Source organism: Artemia sp. Qi Xiang Cuo, chromosome 10 (genome assembly GCF_049724085.1).
Source record: "Artemia sp. Qi Xiang Cuo chromosome 10, ASM4972408v1, whole genome shotgun sequence".
Classification (NCBI taxonomy): Eukaryota; Metazoa; Arthropoda; class Branchiopoda; order Anostraca; family Artemiidae; genus Artemia; species Artemia sp. Qi Xiang Cuo.
Window position 1 is genome coordinate 4,608,646 of NC_142803.1, and position 21,744 is coordinate 4,630,389.

Consider the following 21,744-nt stretch of genomic DNA (forward strand, 5'->3'; position numbering starts at 1 on the left):
GCATAGAGCTCAATTTTTTTAATTATTTACAATAACATTACAATGACCAACAAAAGAGCCATAAAAAGAATTTTAATGCTTTAGATGAAGTTAAAAACATTAAACGATTGGAGTAGACATAATTTAAATTTACCATACCAGTAAGGGTTTTGAAGGTTTTACTCAGATACCATACCTCTTTCATTAAGCTTTATAAATGGCAAAAAAATCAAATCTATGAAAAATGAAAAATAAACAAAAAAAAAAAAACGTATAGACAATATACGTTGTAAAGTATCACAGGGCAATATGCCATGCAATGGACCGAAATAAACATTCGGTATTAGTGTACAGTTAGGGTTGTTGAAAAGAAAACACTGTAGAGTTCTGAAAACATGTTCGAATAATCCAATAATACTTACTTAGATCATTCCTATAAGCCAATTTAGCTTAATTTACCCCCCCCCCCCTCCTATAATGTCTAAAAAACACAACCTAAATTACATATTTCCATGTATGCTTTGATCCATGATTTCGTCAGCGTTGATTCAACTTACGGCTATTAATTTGAAAAGAGTGATATATGGCAAAATGTATGGAAAATATCCAATTTGGGCTATATATTTGCACATTAGGAATGATATAACTATATATTTTAAGATTTTTAAAGTGTTTTCAGGATTTTATAGCGTTTCCTTCTCAGTAGCCCCAACTGCACACTAATACCGAATATTCTTTTTAATTTGATTGATCTAAGCGGCAAAGATGATATGACTTTTCAGCAGTGCACATGCCTCGTTAATGGGGCACTAAGGAAAACCACAAAATTTCAAATAGCAACCTCTTCAAAAGGTTAAGTTCTTGGGATTCACAGGGAATAAGTAACAAGTTTTGAATGAAAATGTTATTCGGGGAACCGTCCATAAGAATAAATCTAAACAATCAGATCATAAGAGTAAAGTAGCATGAAAATTGACCAAAGTAACTTTACAAGCCTCGTAAAGTTAGGTTATGCCCTCAAATGTACTCGGTATACAATCAAAACTATGTCCATTACCAAGCAGGGCAAGTCAAAACCCCGTCTAACTCTAGAACAGACAGGCACATGTCCCTTATTTAGGGGGAGAGGTCATGGGAGGAACCTAGGAATATCCAGTAGTAACCCCTGCTACAAGAGGTACTGTTGAAAACACCCAGAGCCTATATTTGATGTTACATACTTGAATCCTAAAAGTTGCATATTTGAAGCCTCAGCATTATGAATCTGAATCCTCATCGTTACATGTTTGTAATGGAAAACAAAAATGCCTATAATTTTAAATATATGCACAGAAAACGACGAGGCAAGGTTTTTTTTAACAAAAATTCTTCAAAAAGAGTTTATAAGCATCTAATGATCAAGTAGAAATAATTACCGCCTTAAGACAAATCCAGTAGGTTCCCTAAGTTAATACCACTTACAACTTTGTGAGGAGCGGTTATCTTATTTAATGAATGCTTAGCTCACTTTCTAGCTTATATGTCTAGCTCTTATTGAAACTCGGCGACAGTTTACTCCATGGTTTGATTGCTCAAAATTTCTAACAGGAATATTTCACAAAAAACACATTTTCACGCAAATTGCTCCAGACATGTTAAATGTGCAATATTTTAGAAGGCTTACAATCTGAAAATTCTGAGTTGTCTTTCAGTACCCCCCTCTCCCCCCCCTCAGTGACAGAAACACTCACCTAGAACCAAAATTACATTTTCAATATTACTTCATTTTATTTATATTATTTTATTATTCCCCCTCCCCATTGCCCAGTCAGCATAAATAGAATTGGCTAACTCATGGTTACTGGATTATTGACTTCTCATCTTCTTCAGTGGACATCCTGAATAAATGAAAATAGGGTACACAGATAATAAGAATAAAAAAGAAATAAAGTAAAAACAAGTATATGTCTCTGAAAATCCAAACATATAATTAATCTCTAGCAGATTATAATTATGAAGTAGATAATTTCGGAGACCACACTGCCTTTCCATGACAATAAATAAAAGTTCGAATAGGGATAAAATCCTTTAAACAGACAGTGTTTCACACAGTGACAGAAATTCACAAAAAAACACCAGATATTTCGGTCACATATGCAGTGACCGTCGTCAGTAGTAAAACTAAACTAAAACCATTTAAAACAATAGTTTATATACGAAATCAAATAAAACTACATATTGTTTAATTCTCTAATTCTTTTCAAGGCAAAGGCGGAAGCTAGCCTCTTTGACCTTCATGGATTCGGTTAATTAGTGTTCAATGATATACACTTGGACAGAGGTCAACTACATTGGGTGAATTGAACTTTACTCTGTGAGATTTTAATAAATTATCGCACATAGAGTTCAGCCCAGTTTCACCTGTGTCCCGATTCAAAGCTATATTCTTGAAAAAGATTTTCTTTATTTCAGGAGTTTCACGAAAATTTTGCTTTAAACCCCGGTCCCTAGAAATCAAAGAAACATTATTGAACAAAGTAAAATGGTCTGGAAAATTGAAAATATGTTCTGAAAGGGCCGAAGTAAAATCTTCAGACTTAGAATCTTGCTTTAAAGCCGAAAAAATATAATCTTTATGCTGTAATAATCTCATTTCCAAATTCTGGTTAGTACGTCCCACATATGAGCTTCCACAAGTACATGAGATCTGATAGACCCCACTTTGTTGCCCCAATTAGGTTAGATCCTTCCCAGAATTTACAAAACTACCCAAAGTATTATTACTCTTTAAAGCTACTTTTAGACCAATACTCTGTAATGTTCTTTTAAGTTTTTTACTTAGTCCAGGTACAAATTTTTGGAGAGCAAATACTAAAGATTCGGTCATTCTTCACCAGCAGGATTTTCTTCTACAATGTAAGAAGATGGGAATTGTGCCACCTTCGCTAAAATTCAATTTACATTTGGGCACTTTCAAGGAAGAAAAGTTTGAACGAAGCTTACATTTCAAGACTTTAAATCACATTATTAAGAATAGAAGTAAAAAAAGAGCTTTAATAGTGAGTTTCCCTGGAAAATCTTATATAAAAAAAGGTTAGTGTAAGTGACTTTTGTTTTATTCAACAAACAGGAAAAAATCACTTCAATCATGACTTCTGCCCTTCCAGAGAAAGATTGCTAAAAAAGTTTTCGAAATTACCAACAAATAATGCGGTAATACCTTCGTCAATTCTTGAACGAGGTGTGGTTAATTTTTCATCAAGAACTTTAGCGATACAAGAACAATCAGTGCTTGAAAAGGGTCCGAAATTTTGTTTTAAACCAGATAAAGTGTCCATGGAAGATATTATCTCTTCAATAGAAACATCTTTGCATAAAAATGTAAACCTAATAAAAGATTTTAGCTTAGTAAGAGCTTCTACCGTGAAAACCCTTTCTAATTTTGTATTGAAACCGGAGTTTCCTAGGACGACCATCAAAGACATAAGAATTCTAAAAAACTTGAAAAAGGATTGTTCAATTACCATTATAAAAGCAGATAAGAGTAACACTTTAGTTGTCATGAATACTGAGGATTACAAATCAAAATCAAGAAGTTTACTACATGATGAAAAAACATACAAGAAGCTATCCAAGTATAATCCAATCCAGACTCTTTTAGTAAATAAGTTTAAGAAGAAATTAAAGTGTTAAAGGATGAAGGAAAAATTACACGTCAACTTTATCACAAACACCTGCCACGCAGTTCCTTGTGCCCTAAATTATATGGACTTCCCAAAATTCATAAGCCTAACCTACCATTACGACCAATTGTGTCAAGTACAAGGTCACCAACAAGTGTTTTGAGCAAGTGGTTAGTGTCAATCTGTAAACCACTTTTGTCTACACAAATTTCGTATATTAAGAATTCCTTTAATTTGGTTGAAAAACTGAAAAAAGTAGAAATTTTTACAAGTTCTTTGCTTTCAAGCTTCGACATTGTATCAATGTATATAAATATTGATGTAGAAGCAGCCGAAAGTCTTCTAGAAAGAAAGTTACTAAGAAATTTGGACTTGATTAGTGGCAAAACAGATTTGGAAGTTTCTGTAATTATGTATTTAGTAAGGTTGTGCAATATTTTTTTTTCAATTCAGAGGAGAGGTTTTCAAACAAGTAAATGGTTTACCTAAGAGGGCCCCTTTATATCCATTATTAGCTAATATTTTTGTCGAGAATATTGAAACAATTGCGTTAGATTAATATTTTTTTAAACATATTTTTGGGGGCCGGTAGATGGATGACATAATTTCAGTATGGGATTATGGGGAGGAGGAATTAAAAGGATTTTTGGAACATTTTAATTGTTTGGGGAGGGATTTAAAGTTTACTGTTGAATTAGAAGAGAATGGGAAACTTCCTTTTTTTGATGTTCTTCTTTTAAAAAATGAAAATAGTCTGGATTTTAAAATCTTTTGAAAACTGACAAATAACAATAAATTTCTGTCATACAGCTCCAGTCACGCTCGCCAAGTAAAAATTGGTTTTATAATTTCTTAAACTGACCAGATCTTTAGTATTTACTCTCCAAAATGTTTGAGGAGAAGTTGTCTTTTCTAAGAAAAATACTAATAAGTAATATGTATCCAAAGTGGTTAATTAACCACACTTATTTCAAAAAGAAGGAAAAAGTTTCTAGAGATTTCTAAGGAAGCCTTGGAAACAACTCGAAAGAAAGTTGTTGTTTGTTCCTTACCTTATGTACCCGGGTTAAGTGAAAAACTTAAAAGAATTTCACAGAGCAATGGTCTAAATGTAGCTTTAAAGAGTAATAATACTTTGGGTAGTTTTCTAAATTCTGTGAAGGATCTAACCTCATTGGGGCAACAAAGTGGGGTCTATCAGATTCCATGTACTTGCGGAAGCTCATATGTGGGACGTACTAACCAGAATTTGGAAATGAGATTATTACAGCATAAAGATTATATTTCTTGGGCTTAAAAGCAAGATTCTAAGTCTGAAGACTTTGCTTCAACCCTTTCGAAACATATTTTCAATTTTCCAGACCATTTTATTTTGTTCTATAATGTCTCTTTCATTTCAAGGGACTGGGGTTTAAAGCAAAATTTTCGTGAAACACTTGAAATAAAGAAAATCTGATTCAAGAATATAGCTTTGAATCGGGACACAGGTGAATTTGGGTTGAACTCTATCTACGATAATTTATTAAAATCTGACAGAGTAAAGTTCAATTCACCCAATGTAGTTGACCTCTGTCCAAGTGTATATCATTGAACACTAATTAACCGAATCCAAGAAGGTCAAAGAGGCTAGCTTCCGCCTTTGCTTTGAAAAGAATTAGAGAATTAAACAATATCTAGTTTTATTTGATTCCGTATATAAACTATTGTTTTAGTTTGGTTTTACTATGATGACGGTCACTGCAAATGTGACCGAAATATCTGGTATTTTTTTTGAATTTCTATCACTGTTTGTGAAACACAGTCTATAAAAAGGATTTTATCCCTATTCGAATTTTTATTTAAATTATAATTAATACAAAGGTCAATTCTATAGTGGACACAATACGGCCTGACAGCACAACTAAGGGCAAAAAAAGACAATGAAGCGTGCAGCTTTTAGGTACATGCAATAGGCCAGTTATGGAAAAATTAAATGGCAGTGGGCTCAGTGGTGCGGTGAGTTGCTAATAGTAGTAGCAGTAATGATAAATATATTCGCAAGGAGATCAACAAAATTATTCAGAATACAGGGCGGCAAAATAGACATTCGAAATCCAACATAGGATACTAATACGGAAGCAACTCACCAAGTCGGCGTCAAAGTAAGTTCTTAATATCCCACTATTGTCTTTAATACAAAGATTTATGATCCCATGAATTACTTAATAATTAAAAAACGTTTCCAGAGAGAGAATATTGCTCCAAAAAATAAGAAATGACCAATTATATTATATCAATCCCCATAAAAAGCAAATATATATATATATATATATATATATATATATATATATATATATATATATATATATATATATATATATATATAAATTAATACTTGGGACAGTCTTCTACCCTCTTGTCATTAAAATCAATAAGGCTGATGATGACGCGGCAAAGGATCTAGGGACGTCAATTCACGAGAATACAAGGGGCAGGATGTATTTTAAAAATATAGAAAAGCGGACAGCTTTGTTGTTTTATCTATTTTTCCGTTAAAATACAAAAAGCTGACCTTGAATGTAAATATAAAAGACTCCCAATTGACGTGCCTGAAAACCCATAGCTGCAGATAAGCTTAAACACCTTCCAATTATTCCTCCCAACACCTAAACACCTTCAATAATCAGACTAACCTCAGAAACTATCAGTATTTTGAGCATAGACTTACCTCTCCTTCTGGTGTATCTGAGGGACAGAGAACACCCCATTGTGACCCGACAAGGGATCTGACACCTCCAACTTTTCGGGTTTTCTCAAACTGTGAATTGACACGTGTCAACATTCCAAGCATAGATATGTACGAAAATCTTGACAATACTTGGCTTACACCTTTTCTGTGCATACCAAATCGCCCAATAATCCAATTACCCTATAAAAAGAAATAAAATAAATATTTGATAGAACAAACGCAACATAAAAATGATAAGTATAAGAGGAAGTATAATAATTTACCATTTCTGCATGATAATTTATTATTATAAGTATAATAATAATATTAATAATTTATCGGGTCGTTTTGAGACAAGTTTTTTATGAATTTTAAAAACCAAAGTTTTTGGAATGGACAGGGGGTTGGGGGGAATATCTAGCTATGGATCTCGTTAATAAAATTATAAATCGAAATAAAATTTTACAAAAATTGTCACAAACGAATTAGTTTCACGACGACCGGGCTACACAGATGTAAGAAACACAAAAGAAACTTTTTTGCTATTTCTAAATTACTCCATTATTATTATTTGAACTCAGTCTAAGTTATCTCCAAACGAGAGGGATTGTATACAAAAACCCCAGACGCCAAAGTTAGCAATCATTACACAAAGGCTAGACTCTTTTAACTGTTCATATTTTGAAGGTTTTGTGGTTTTTTTTTCCATTGTACTATCTCTCTTTGAAGTTAATAAGGAAAATCAGATGATTTTTTCCCAAATGACCAAGAACGGCTCTGATTCCTCATACAATCTAATAATCTAATTCCTTGTACAACCTGATTCATCGTATAATTTTATACGCTGGTTTATGAATGTTCTAGTTTTATATTTGCTCTTCACTTTTCATAGATATTCTGTTGTTTTTTTTTTAATTACTAAAATGATAGCAAAATGGGTAATTTTTGCTGGCCTATTATCAGACCAAATGATTTACCGCTAAAAGGAAATTCTTCATATAGCCTTGCTGGTAACTAAGTTTTTCATGGTAGGACAGCTGAGCTACGAGTAGGGATTGGAATTGTTTAGGGATTCTCCCTAAACCTGAAAACCCGTATAAAATTTAGCTCTCTATTATGCAATGGGCATGAAAATCCAAAATTAGTTCCCCCCCCCCCAACCCCCGTAAAAAAGAGCAATAACAGTTGAGTTTGTCCCAAAATGAGATCACAAGTATGCCACTTACACCAGTCTCAAGCAAATGTAGATCGTTAAAAAGAAGAAGATCAATGAAAAAAAAAAAAACAGAAAGTTGGATTATGATATAAACAATAAAACCAGAAGAAGTAGATAACTAACATAATGTTAAGTTCATAGTATAAAAAGGAAGTTTTCCTTCAACCCAATACCCTTGATTTAAGAACCAAAATCAAGCTCTCCAACTCCCACGACATCAGAGCCATAGCTCTTTACCGTACAAATTTAGTTAAAAAACACACACAATTACTGAAATCTGATCCATAGTATTTGGAGTATTTACACATATTTTCTTCGCTTCAACCTCTATTTACATTATGTGGTTCAATCATAACACAGTCAAAATTAAGCCTTGTTCCATAGCTCAGCCTGCCATGCAGGAATATTTATATCATCTACGAAATTGGAAGTTTTACATGCTTTTTTAGCAATTACAATAAAACCTATAAGTTGATTACTGAGCTGCATAATACGCCTAGTATATTCTAAGAAAAACGGCACTACCAAATAATAACAATAATAAAAAAAGCATTAACAACTTTTATAACCGTCTTATAACCATCTTATATCTGTCTCGTACAATAAAGTAGCACCCACTATAGTTAACCTTAATCAAAGAATTAAAAACAATTAAGATACCTTAGGTTTCATTAGTTCCCGTTGCATATATAAGGCCTTGAGATATTGTCTTACAGAAACTGTTTTTTTTCCATTAGAATAAATCTCGAAGTTAATTATAGAGCTTCATAATTAGAAATACAATTTATTCTTACAAAAGACATATATCAAATAATCAAAAAAAATTCGTAATGAATTTTTATTGAATTTTTATTAAAGGTATTGTTTTAAGGAAATTGACTAGTATTCCATGCTCGTTTTTGCAATTAAAATAAACCTGGAAGCTAATTACTGAGCTTCGTAATATAGCTTAACTTAATTCTTAAAAAGAAAAAAAAGTCAAATATCAAATCATGCAAAACAAATATATTAGCAACTTTTTATAACTATATTATAGCCATTTTATAACAGTCTCGGTCAACATAATAGCACCCACTTAGATTGCCCTAAATAAAAAGAAACAAAATCATTCGCATGAACTTAATTGTAACAGTTCTCGTCTCGAAACGGAGGGAGAATTAATAAAACATTTATGCTTGGTTGCCGTTCCCATAGGACATGAGGCCCTTAGATATTGTTTTGACCAAATTGGCTATTTTCCATGTTTAATTTTGCAATCAGAATAAAACTAAAAACCAATTACTGAGCTTCGTAATATAGCTGCACTTGATTTTACTAAAATTGGTTTGTTGTTGTTGTTTAACACCGCCTCCACTATTTCTCAGTGACGACAACTTTAACAAAATTTTACTTTTAACATTAGACGTCACCTATATTCTTTTTTAAAAAGATTTGATAGCAGCCGAACCCGACACACTTCAAACCACCAGATGCTACAAAAATAAAACAGTCCATAAAAATTGCCTTTCCCGTAATAAAGGGCGTCCTCCCTCCACAGGAAGCCTTTCTCACAGTGGCCTTTCTAAGTTTTTAAATATTTTCCAAATAGTGACCCATCATGTCTCCCACACTAGAAATAGAAAAATCCATTTATTATCAAAAAGGAGAATAATGAAAAGTAATAATCAATTAAGAGAAACAAATCATCACTGCAGTTCATTCTTTAAAAAAAGACAAATATCAAATATTGCAAAAAAAAAATCATTAGTAAGTTTTTATAACCATCTTACAACAATATTATAACAGTTTCGTTCAACACAACATTACCCATTGATACCACAGACAGTATCCCGTCTACTAAAAGAGAGAAAATGAAAGAAAAACACTCATGATCATTTAAGTTGATTACCGTTCCTATAGCAAATATAAGGCCTTGAGATATTGTCTGTTTGGTAATGTATTGATACACATCAAAAGAAGCTGCCATAGTTGCACCCGAAACCTTTTCCGCGTGTATTGCAATGTCCTGGCACAGTCGCTTGAACAAATCCTCAAAAACTAGTGCAATTAAAGAGCCAGCCAACTCTACTCTTTTGTTACCAATATAGTCCCGGTCATCAACAAAACTTGGATCCAGCTGTGCTTTAATGATTCGTCGCACCATCATACCTATAATTAAACTACTGTCATGAATTTAACTGTCGAAAAGTGAAAGTACAAATCATCAATATCTTAAAGATACTAGTTGCAAAGTACAGAAAGCCCGCTTATAGTGCTTGTTTATTATATGTACAGTAATATACTTAATATATGCTTACTTAATATACTACATACATGTATATTATACATAATATATAGTATATATACAATACATAGAGTAAACATAGCACATAGATATGTATTCGAAACATGTGCCTCAGTAGAATTTAAAATATAGACTGGCAACAGAAAGTCAGTAACTCTGGTATATACAGTAGAACGGGCCAGTCCCTCATTACTGCTCTTCTAAGGACGAAGAGGTGGACACATTTAGGACAAATACTCCGGATGAACGAAGGCCGCCTTCCTTAGTCATCCTACCATTGGGAACCAAGCGGCAGAAGAAGATGACGTCGTACAAAGAACACCTTGTGGCGAGCGCTTGACCGAGATTAGAGGACAGCTGTTACCTCGTTAGTACCTGAATAGAAGAAATTACCACTGCAGCACCGCTTAAGGAACTGTAAAATAATTTTAAATAATTATCTCTAACATCAGTCATATCAAAAGATCTTTTGTCATTAAACTACCATACAGGTTATCCAGAAAGAAACGTTTATTCTCATCAAGGCTTTTTGTTCTGATAGGCTTTTTTTTCCATCGAATCAATACTGAAATTATTTAGGCACGCACGCTGGAGAATAAGAACTTTGGGCTGTTTCCCCCACTCGACAAAATTTTCAGGATTATTCGCATAATTCGGTTGTTTTTCAACTATTAAGTTCCCATACCACATCCAAAATGTTTTGCCCCCCCCCCCCTTCCGAATAACACTACTTTCCTATGTAGGCCTATGTACTTGCTATAAGGTATGATGAATAGGAACTTGACTTAAGAACAGAGAAAGTCCCATTTATTTTAAAATATAAATGCAATAAAGGTATAAAAACCGAAAAAATCAGCCTGGATAGCACTGTTGATAGAGCATCAGACTTCTAATTTCAGAGTCGTAGATTCGAGCTCGAACGTTAGGCGATTTTTCTTCATCGGTACAAGTATACATATTGAAATATTTTCCATTTAGATGAAAATTACATTCGTGGAATAAAAATCATTATTAGACCAAAATGCACAGGAAGACTTGCATTGAATTCTATTGAGGGCGGAGGAGGTCTTTTCTCATCGCAAATGAGCATTTCAGAATTTAGTTAATTTTATGTATAACCAGCTACTATCTCTTAAATGGTCAGAGACAATTTAATCGTTAGATCTAACTTATTTTAAAATTCTTTTTTGACTAATTTTCAACTGGATGATTTTCTCTTCTTCTTTTTCTTTTCTCGTCTTCCAATACAGTTTTACAAAGTTTTCGTTACTGCTTTAAGTGTAATTACTCTATTTTCATTTGTATATGGATTTACAATTAAATTAGAGGTAAATAGAAAAAGACAAGTGATTGCGTCTTTACGTAGTTTAAAACAACGCAGTTTAAAATCAGTAATTTTTGGCCCATATTTTCTCGTGAAGAATCAGACACACAGTCTAAGGGAAATGATGGTCAACTGCGAGAGTCACAGGCAAAAACCCAGGATCCAAAAACGTGAGGGCCAAAGGCCCGAGCTATTCTAAGGAGGCTACAAAAGCCGGTAGAGACGACTTTTTTCTTGGCAAAAAGTAAGCAACCTCTTCGGTCAGCAAAGTAATTGGCTATGGGTGTAAGCCTAAAACTAATACACCGAGTACCCGGAGCTACTCTGCAAGCGAATCTTAGTTTGTCTCGTTAAACATTTAGGCAACATTAGGCATTTGTATTTAGTTATAGCAAGAGAAATTAAGGTGTGTTTGTTTTAAGGACTTGAATAATTTATACAAAAGAGAGAAAAGAAATTCTCTCTTAAATGATCCAAAGCATCGAGTGAAGGGTATTTAAACGTCACAATAACAAATGTGCTAGGATCGAAGGCCCAAACAAGCGGAGTGAGGCGAAAAAGAAAGCCATTATTACTAGCCTTTTTTGGCTAGTAATAATAATTAAACAAAAAGAAAAAAGAGGACGAAAAATTTATAAAAGTGAACAGGAGTATAAAAAAAAAAAAAAAAAAAAAAAAAAAAAAAAAAATGTAACTTTCAACAATTTTTGATAAAATTGAGACAATTGATAACTTTGAACTTCTTCTTTTTGAAACTTTTGCTCAGCTCCTACAAAAATGTCAAGGAATAAGGTTAAAAACCGAAAAGATCTAGGAAAGTCATAAAGGCATTACCTAGGTAGATCGCTCTTGCATGAAAATTATCATTTTCTGCAGGAATGTGGGACAGGATCATCCTACAAGCCTCCAAACCTCTTTCTTCATCGCTCTTCCCTTGAATGCCAGACGTTTTAATTTTGCTGCCTAAAAATCTAATATAATAGCATTTTAATTTAAGAGTTAAAGATAGTGAAAATAAAATAAAAAATAACATTAAGATAAAAACGAACAAAAAATAATTACAAATGTAAAAGAGAAAGAAGAGAGAGAGAAAGATGGAAAAACAGAGAAAAAGATAAAACAGGGAGTAAGAGGGGGAGAGGGAGAGGGAGAGAGAGAGAGAGAGAGAGAGAGAGAGAGAGAGAGAGAGAGAGAGAGAGAGAGAGAGAGAGAGAGAGAGAGAGAGAGAGAGAGAGAGAGAGAGAGAGAGAGAGAGAGAGAGAGAGAGAGAGAGAGAGAGAGAGAGAGAGAGAGAGAGAGAGAGAGAGAGAGAGAGAGAGGGAAAAAGAGAGAGAGAAAGAAAGAGAGAGAGAGAGAGAGAGAGAGAGAGATGGGGGAGGGAAAAAGAGAGAGAGAGAGATAGAGAGAGAAGGAGAGAGAGAGAGAGAGAGAAAGAGAGCAAAAAATAACAAAACGTAAACTGCAAATATTGAAAGTTTTAGAGCCCAAGGAGTACTAAGTTAGACCGTCTACAAGTGTCTTCGAACAAATCTATCCATCGGGTCGACTTTGAACGGGACTAATTCAGATCGACGCTACAAACAGGAGTTTAAGTAATTTGATTTAATTTTTTTTTTTTTTTTTTACTTACTGAAGCGCCTCCTTTTGAGATCTGATGTCAGTGTTTCCCTTGGCAGTTGTATAACAGTCATCAAGAGCTTCAGAAAACATCCTTAAACAATCCTCGTCGGTTCCAACAGCAAATTGAATTTTTTGTTCTTCTTCAAAGCCATACGCTTTAAATAATATGGCCTAAAACGTATATTATAGCTTAATATAGAGATGTGATACTGTAGAAAAACTAGGCACAATTTTTCTTTAAAGGAAATCAGAGCAGAGGCCTCGTAAAAGAAAAAAAAAAACATATACAAAAGGTTCAGGACAATGCGACTACGCCGGCGGGGAGCCTCCGGATTACCACACAACCCCTCATGAAATCTCAATGTTTTTTTCGTATTTTCCTGTAATTTCAAGCTGGTCCTGAAGGAAATTACTGGATAATTACTGGAATCCTAACTAGAATCCTATCTTTCAACTTATAAATGTTTTAAATTAACAAATTTGTTCAATCATTTGTGTTTTTTTCTTATGTAATCAAAGTGCGTGTACCTTTTCATTGTATTTCTCATTTTAATTTCTACTAAAAATGTTTTTAGTTTGATCAGGAAAACAATTTTCTCATGGTGTCTTTATTCTAAATTTAAAATAAAAATCTAAATCATAATAATCGAAATAAATAAAAAACTATAAAAAAATGCAATACTTAATAACACAATAATAAGATAAAATCTAAGTTTTTGCCAACAACAAAAAAATAAAAATAAATAGATATCCAATTGATAAACAGAATCCAACCTTGGATGAAAAGAATCAACCTTGGATGAACTGGATGATTAATATTGATATCCAAAATGAAGGTACACCTGAGATAAAAAAAGATGTACAAAAAAGAAATTAAGGAGAAGTAGGAGAAGAGCCAAAACAAAAGTACAGAAGAAAGTCGTTTAGAGGCCAGTCTGATCAAATCCATACAGCAAAGAGCGCAGAAAATTCAAAGAGCCAGCTCATTGTTGGCTTTTATTTGAATGTCCCGATCATTTGAATATTCTAATCCTTCATTCGATTATACTAATGCACCGATCATCCGTTTGAATGCATCAATTTTCCTTAGTGTAACGCATCAACTTCCCTTAAAGTAATATGGAATTGGATGATCTTAATCCACGAATTAGAGCTTTAAATACACCAATCTGAATTAGTGCATGTAAATACACTAATTTTAATCGATGCATGCGAAAGCACCAATCTGAATACACTGATCATTCATTACTAGCTAGTGCACCTGAATACACCAAGTTTAAGCAATGCATGCGAAAGCACCAATTCGAATGTGCCCATCATTACTAATTACTGCACCTGAATACACCAATTTTAATCAATGCATGCGAAAGCACCAACTTGAATGCACCCACCATTCATGACTGATTAGTGACCCTGAATAAACCAATTTTAATCAATTCATTCGAAAGCACCAATCTGAATACACTGATCATTCATTACTACCTAGTGCACCTGAATACACCAAGTTTAAGCACTGCATGCGAAAGCACCAATTCGAATGTGCCCATCATTACTAATTACTGCACCTGAATACACCAATTTTAATCAATGCATGCGAAAGCACCAACTTGAATGCACCCACCATTCATGACTGATTAGTGACCCTGAATAAACCAATTTTAATCAATACATTCGAAAGCACCAATCTGAATACACTGATCATTCATTACTACCTAGTGCACCTGAATACACCAAGTTTAAGCAATGCATGCGAAAGCACCAATTCGAATGTGCCCATCATTACTAATTACTGCACCTGAATACACCAATTTTAATCAATGCATGCGAAAGCACCAACTTGAATGCACCCACCATTCATGACTGATTAGTGACCCTGAATAAACCAATTTTAATCAATACATGCGAAAGCACCAATCTGAATACACTGATCATTCATTACTAGCTAGTGCACCTGAATACACCAAGTTTAAGCAATGCATGCGAAAGCACCAATTCGAATGTGCCCATCATTACTAATTACTGCACCTGAATACACCAATTTTAATCAATGCATGCGAAAGCACCAACTTGAATGCACCGACCATTCATGACTGATTAGTGACCCTGAATAAACCAATTTTAATCAATACATGCGAAAGCACCAATTTAAATGCACCAATCATTCGTTACTAACTAAGCACCTAAATACACCAATTTTAATCAATGCATGTAAAAGCGTCAATTTGAATGCACCGATCACTCATTAATAATTAGTGACTGAATACACCAATCTTTAAATAATAATTTGGATTGGAATGGGCTCATGAATCAATTCATTATTTATTATTCTGAATACATCAGGTAAAAATGCACACCAATTTGAATTACATGAAACTAGTAAATTAATCCAGCCAATGTAATAAACTGAATGCATCATTTGAATACACTATTCATTCCTTACTAATGTAGATTGGAATTGCGCTCATCCATTAATAAAACAAGTACATCAATCCGACCAATGTCCTAGTTTGAATACAACAATTTAAACACACAAACATTTGAATAGACACAGCCAGTACATCAGTCCAACCAATTCAATGAACTGAATACACTTATTTAAATGCACACCCATTTGAATTAATATAATTTGAAATTTGCATACATCAACCATTGATCATGAATGCATCAATCATTTCGGCTTTTAATTTTAATGCACCAATTACTAGATGGAATAGTAACCACGCTCTGTTGGTATCTACTTTAGTGCTTGAGCATGGAATACCTTGCTAGGTATACTTTAGAATTAGACAACTAGGCCTTAAAAAAAGAAAAATAACTCTATACTTACTAAGAAAAAAGTAATAGGTCCTTTTTTGGTATTTGTCCAGATCTTACTCAATATCCATCTGACTGCATAAAGGTAAGTCAAGGGCTTCGACGCAAAAGCCACAGATAACCCAACGAATATAAATAGTCAGATTCTCGTCATATACACTCAGCTCAAAATACTACATTACTGAGCATTAACAATGCTAGTAATTTAAGCCTCCATATATTCGTGGTGCATCTTACAATTCATCCCTGGCATGCTAGCAGTGTCCTAATCTTTATTATCTCATCCCATGAGTGGAGTCGACCAACAGAACATATGGATGAAACAATTCGAAGCAAATGACTCTATTTTAAGGGGCCTCTCTTGCATCATTCACAAATGCTACTGGGCTGAATTATTAATATATGGACTGTATGCTCAATTACTGGTAATTTAATATATTGAGGGTAGAAGATACTTGAAATTAAGAAAAAAAGGAGAAAATTATGTACCAAAAGGAATCAGGTTCATCTGAGGTTGCTTAATGTGATCTAACTGATATTTGGAGTCTAGTTAATACTAGCTATTTGGTTCTATAGAATCAATAGTAGAAAACCCCAAACGGAGAATGAAGAAGCCAATGTAGAATGCAGTCTTATCATATGGAACCACAGCTGAATTCACGTAATGAAGGTAAATGAAACGCGATCTGAATTAAAGGACGTCAAATAAACAACTACAATGTTATAGGAGTTTGAATTGTTTACTTTTTACTAAGGGACCTGGGAGGAGTACACAAGTGGGGATTCTAAATCTTCGATCAAGGATTGTTGGCCATGAATATTTTAATTCTACCCTTATGCTTCCCTACCCTTTCCATTCCAGAAGACAAAAGAAAAGAAAAGCGATAATGGGGTTTTGAAAAGCCAACGAAAATACTGGATGCGACAGAACGTGATATTTTGTGAACACAACTGCTTTTCTTCTTCAGGAATATTGGAAAGTCTCCAAAAATCCTGTTCACAATTTCTTAGGAAAATACGAACGATATAGACCAGAAAAATAAACATAAAAAGACAAAAATAAACAATGTACAGATCAAGATGAAACAAAACCCGAATTAGGAGAGATAAAGAATGAACAACGCGGAAGAAAATAGCATATAAAATAAAAATAAATGAATTAAAAACAATAAACTCAAATAAAGAAAGATCAGAAACTCACCGAAAATCTAACGACCAACAATGTTCTCATTTAAAAGCTAGACCACTGACTAGGATTATTTCAAGTGAAGTAAAATAACGAAGCAGAGAGCTACGTCACATTTGTCTAATTTCAAATAAAGCTTGTTTATCACAGACATTTTTTAATCTGAGGGGTCGGGAATTCGTATCATTTTGTGAATGTTTTGTGGCATTCCAGAAGGTGTCATATTGCACTTTAAGATGCGGTTATTAAGAGGAACTTATAGGAGGCAGTTAGAGAGACCCTGGCAAAAAAAAGAAGGGAGTAACAGTCGTAAAAACTGTACACCACTATCACTTTTGCCAAAACAGACTCAACAAATTTTGAATTAAGAACAAACAGACTAAAATTATACTTCTAAGATCAAAACCAATTCTTGTTTAACATCTAAAGAGTATAGCTAGCTTTCTTATCTAGTGTACTATACCAAGACATAAGGATAAGCACATACCTAGTCCTTACATTATGCCACACCACACACACATCTGTCAATAAAAAAGCCAAGCTTCAAAAATGGCATAAGGTTTTTCTTGGTTGTAGCATCACACTTGTATTTCAGAAGCAAACATTGCAAAGGGCAATAAATCGATTTGAAAAGCATGTATCGAAACTAATTTCTTCCCACCTATTCCAACTAATACTACTTCGTCTTATCTTTTGTCATATTCCTGCTACAGATGAAGAAAACTGTTGTTCTAAGCATCCATCTTTACTATATTCGAAAAATTATGCTCAATCTCTTGACTCTGATTGGCAAACAAAAATTTGTATACTTGAAAGTTGAACAATGTTCAACTCGCGAATTGTAACCAGCGTAAATAATTGGCGCTGTAGTCACGCGCAATTTTGATTTTACCGACAAGTTTGACTATAATTTGGCCTCAGCCTTAGTCTTCACTTATGAAATTTGTCCTGTATTTTATAATTTTTCTAAGTTTGTGATTTTCTGACGAGGCAATCGGTAATCGGTATCTAAGTACTACCAATATTAAAGTAATGGTCATCGCTCATTACAGTGCATATTTTGCAACAATTTCAATGCAAGACTGTCTTTGCAAAAACAACAGAAAAAAAAAACAAAAAACAATACAGTTCTTAAAGGTTAGACGTGAAAGTTATTCGTTTCCTATAAAGTTCGATTTGGAGGTTACATTTGGAGTTACTATATGTTAATAAACCCCTCGTGGTTTGAAAAATATATTGCAATACCTTCCAAATTGGAAAGTCAGACCGTCTATAACACTGTAAATGATATTCCAGCATTCCAATGCTGTTGCTACATACTACAGGAATGATGTTGCTAGCATGAGGATCTCTCATTACATGTCACTGGAATACTGTTGCTGCATTCCAGCATTCCAAAATGTTACTAGATACGACTGTGAAGATATTGGTAACAGAAGGATTTCTAAGGCCTACATACCACTGGAATAGGTGTTCCAAAGAGTCTAATATCCAAGTAATATTTATTCTTCATGCCAGCCACAGTTATTTTCATACGTCTCTCTAAAGTTGATGTTTGAACGTCACATACAATTCCCTTCGGTCCTTTAAGGACAAGCATTCGATTAGCAACTGGTTGCTCATGCATCATTACAGTCTGAAACAGATTTTAAAATAAATGATAGCGTTGATAAATAATAGAACTTGCTTAAGAAAAGAGTTAAAAAATAGAATAGAAACCAAATAAGGATGAAGAAAAAAGAAAAAAAAAGGTTAAATGAGGAACTAATAAGACCAATCAAATTATTCAATTACATAATGACGTTCTTCACCCTTAGCATTATTTAAAAAAAAATTCAAATAAAGTGCAAAAAGCGAAGTTGAAAACTTAAAACGCAAACATATTAACTAATATTTCAGAGGGAGGGAGCTGCCACCCACCCTCCACCACTAGCTTTCTAAGATAGGACCACACGTAAATAAAAACTTGGCGACCATCATGACCTGGCTATATCTATTACTTAATATATTTTAGGCGAGGCCTAAGCTCAAAGTTGTCTTTAAGAGTGATGAGGATCACCGGTTTGCGCATGATTTTTCTTCTTTTAGACTTCCGTTGACGAATGATTTGAATCAACATTTGTTCGTTTTTAATTCCATCAGTCGATTAAAATCAAAACGAAAAAGAAGAAACAACGAAATATATAAAATACCCAATAAACTTCATAAGTCAGTCAAAGGAAAAAAATAGTCTATCAAAATCAACTTAAAAATAAAGAGAGCATATAATAATAATAATAATTTATTTATGACCCACATATGAACATTATAAATGACACTGATGAGTAATGGAAAATATAAAAGAAATAATAACAACATCATTACGAAATAAAACAACAACAAAAAAATACAAATTAACCGATATCACGATGAAAAAAAACAAACTAAGGGGTCAGTGAAAGAAACAAAAATAATATTATTAATAATCATATTAGAAGACACACTGGCCATTCGCGCGCACGAATAAATGACACAATAACGATATACAATATTTCTATTTTTAACACGCCCAGGTAAATACATCAGATATTAACAATATCTAAAATAACCACTTCTAAGTGTCTGTAAATCTTTTTTCCTCAGTAGGTGGTGGAATCCAGATAGAAAATATACTCCTGGAGAGCAAAAACTATTATAAAGCCGGGCTAGGCCCTTACGATCATAACAGCCCTCTATTTGGAGATATCTTACCATATGACACACGAATATTGTTTAATCATTAGTAACCAACTCGGAGCAAGTTTCGTAAAAGGACGGGCAAAACGATATACCAAGCCACTTGACTTTATCCAAACAGGGTATTGAAATCGAATCGAGGTTTAATGGAGATACAGAAGTTCTACTATTAAAGCACATAAACTCACACTTTCCCATATTAACGGATAGGCCAATATCACTAAGTAGAGAAGACAGCTTACGGAAGTTCTGAGCCAGCCCTCGACGAGAAAAACTAACTAAAAGGACATCGTCGGCGTATGCAATAGAACTTACACCAATATCACGAAAAAACACAATAGGAGATAGATGTTTTAAACAAGTAGCGAGGACACATTTAAATATATAAGGAGATAAAACTCCTCCCTGTCTAACACCTTTCCTAACAGCTACCGAATCAGAAGTATTTGACAGCCACTTAATACGCACATAAGAATTATCATACCAATATCGCAATGTAGAAATAACTGAATAATTGACTCCAGAGCAAGCAAGGGAATGCAAGGCCTGGGCGTGAACAACATTATCAAAAGCCCCGGAAATGTCTACTGTGCAGCAATACAATAAACGCTTCTGGGCAAAAGCTTCCTTTAACAACCGACTGAGCACATGATGTGCCTGGGGGCAACCAACCCCTTTTCTAAATCCTAGTTGAAAAGACAAAAAATTGTACTTAGAAGTTATTTCAGGCAAAAGGACATACTCAAAAATCTTACTCATAAAGCAAGATACAGTAATCGGTCTATAGTTCGAGCATGAATCTGGATCTTTACCGCGTTTAAGTATAGGCGTGACAGTACCGGAAAGAAAGACAAAAACAAATTAGAAGACGAAGAAAGAATCAGACAGAATTGTATATATCCTTTAAGGTTCATTACTCCATTCTTCTAAAAAAACAGCTAGGTTGGTGAAGCATAAGTACAGGAGAGTTACGTTGTGCAACCGTTCATAGGCAGCGCAAGAGCGCTGCCTAAGTAAGGAGCGATGTGGGCACAATGTATTGTTGTTTTTTTTTAGACCCGGACACTTTGCATAGAAGTTGTAAGAACTTCAAAAAGAGCTCACCCAATTAGAAATTGAGAGGAATAGTGCCCTTTTTAATATTCAAAAATGATTAAAGGTCAGCCAGCCCCCGCCCCCCCCCCCACCAATCATTTCCCCAGACACATCCAATCAAAATTAGTAGGTACTCATTTTGCTTAGCGTAGTTAAAAGGTCTGGAAATTATGTCTTTCAGGGTGACGCCCCCCACCCTTCACAGACCTTAGGGCAAGGGTTGCAAGTTATGCCTTTGGGGCATATAAGGTTTTTATAGAAAGGATGCTCGTATAAGCTTCGGAGGGAGCTTATTGGATTGGTAATCTTAAGTTCTAGTACCCTTTTTAATAGTCAAAGTGATTGGAAGCAGCTAGACCCCCCCCCAGCCCATCATTTCCCCAAACATATAAACTAAAAATTTCCAGATAGCCATTTTGTTCAGCGTAGTAGAAAAGTCCAACAATTGTGTATTTGAAGATGACAACCCATCAGAGCCCTCATGGTAAGGGTTGTAAGTTATGCCCGAGGGACATATAAGGTTTCAATGGAAAGGATGGCGGTATAAACTTCGGTGGGGGCTCGCAGTATTGGCAATCGGAAATTCTAGTGTCCTTTCTAAGAGTCAAAATGATTGGAGAGCAGATAGCCCCCCTCCCTCACACAAACTTCGTATTTCCCCGAAATGCATTTGACAGATATATATATATATAGATGCCCATATATGTATGTCATAGAAACTATCATATATATAGAGCTCATATATGATATGATAAATATGAAAGAGCATATATGCTCTATATAGTCGATAGTGAGCATAGGACATATCCCCCTCCCCATCATATATATATCTACATATACACATTCCATATCATATATATATATCTAGATATAGCTATATATATGTATATGTACATAGTATAGATATAGGTATCTGATATATATATATGTCTATATATATATATATATATATATATATATATATATATATATATATATATATATATATATATATATATATATATATATATATATATATATATATATATATATATATATATATATATATATAATGTTAAAAGAAACACTAAAAAAAGGGGGCAAAACAAGTGGATAAATACAGAATCCTGGGCAGCACCGCTTTCCAATGAAAAAAAAAGGAA

At 33.9% G+C, this 21,744-nt stretch overlaps 2 protein-coding genes across 2 annotated transcripts in view; one reads left to right on the forward strand and one right to left on the reverse strand.

Annotated features, from left to right (window-relative positions):
* The window catches only part of LOC148947383 (uncharacterized), a 278,197-nt gene that overhangs the window by 16,724 nt on the left and 239,729 nt on the right, over nt 1–21,744 (forward strand). The gene's annotated exons all lie outside the window — the stretch shown is intronic.
* LOC148947384 (DNA-directed RNA polymerase III subunit RPC2-like) overlaps nt 1–21,744 on the reverse strand; it is a 56,705-nt gene that overhangs the window by 10,822 nt on the left and 24,139 nt on the right. The window contains exons 4-8 of the mRNA XM_089095787.1: nt 18,252–18,428; nt 12,803–12,963; nt 12,007–12,143; nt 9,453–9,712; nt 6,349–6,549 (exon numbers count right to left, since the gene is read on the reverse strand). Of these exons, the coding sequence (XP_088951913.1) occupies nt 6,349–6,549; nt 9,453–9,712; nt 12,007–12,143; nt 12,803–12,963; nt 18,252–18,428 (936 nt within the window). The remainder of the gene's footprint in view (nt 1–6,348; nt 6,550–9,452; nt 9,713–12,006; nt 12,144–12,802; nt 12,964–18,251; nt 18,429–21,744) is intronic.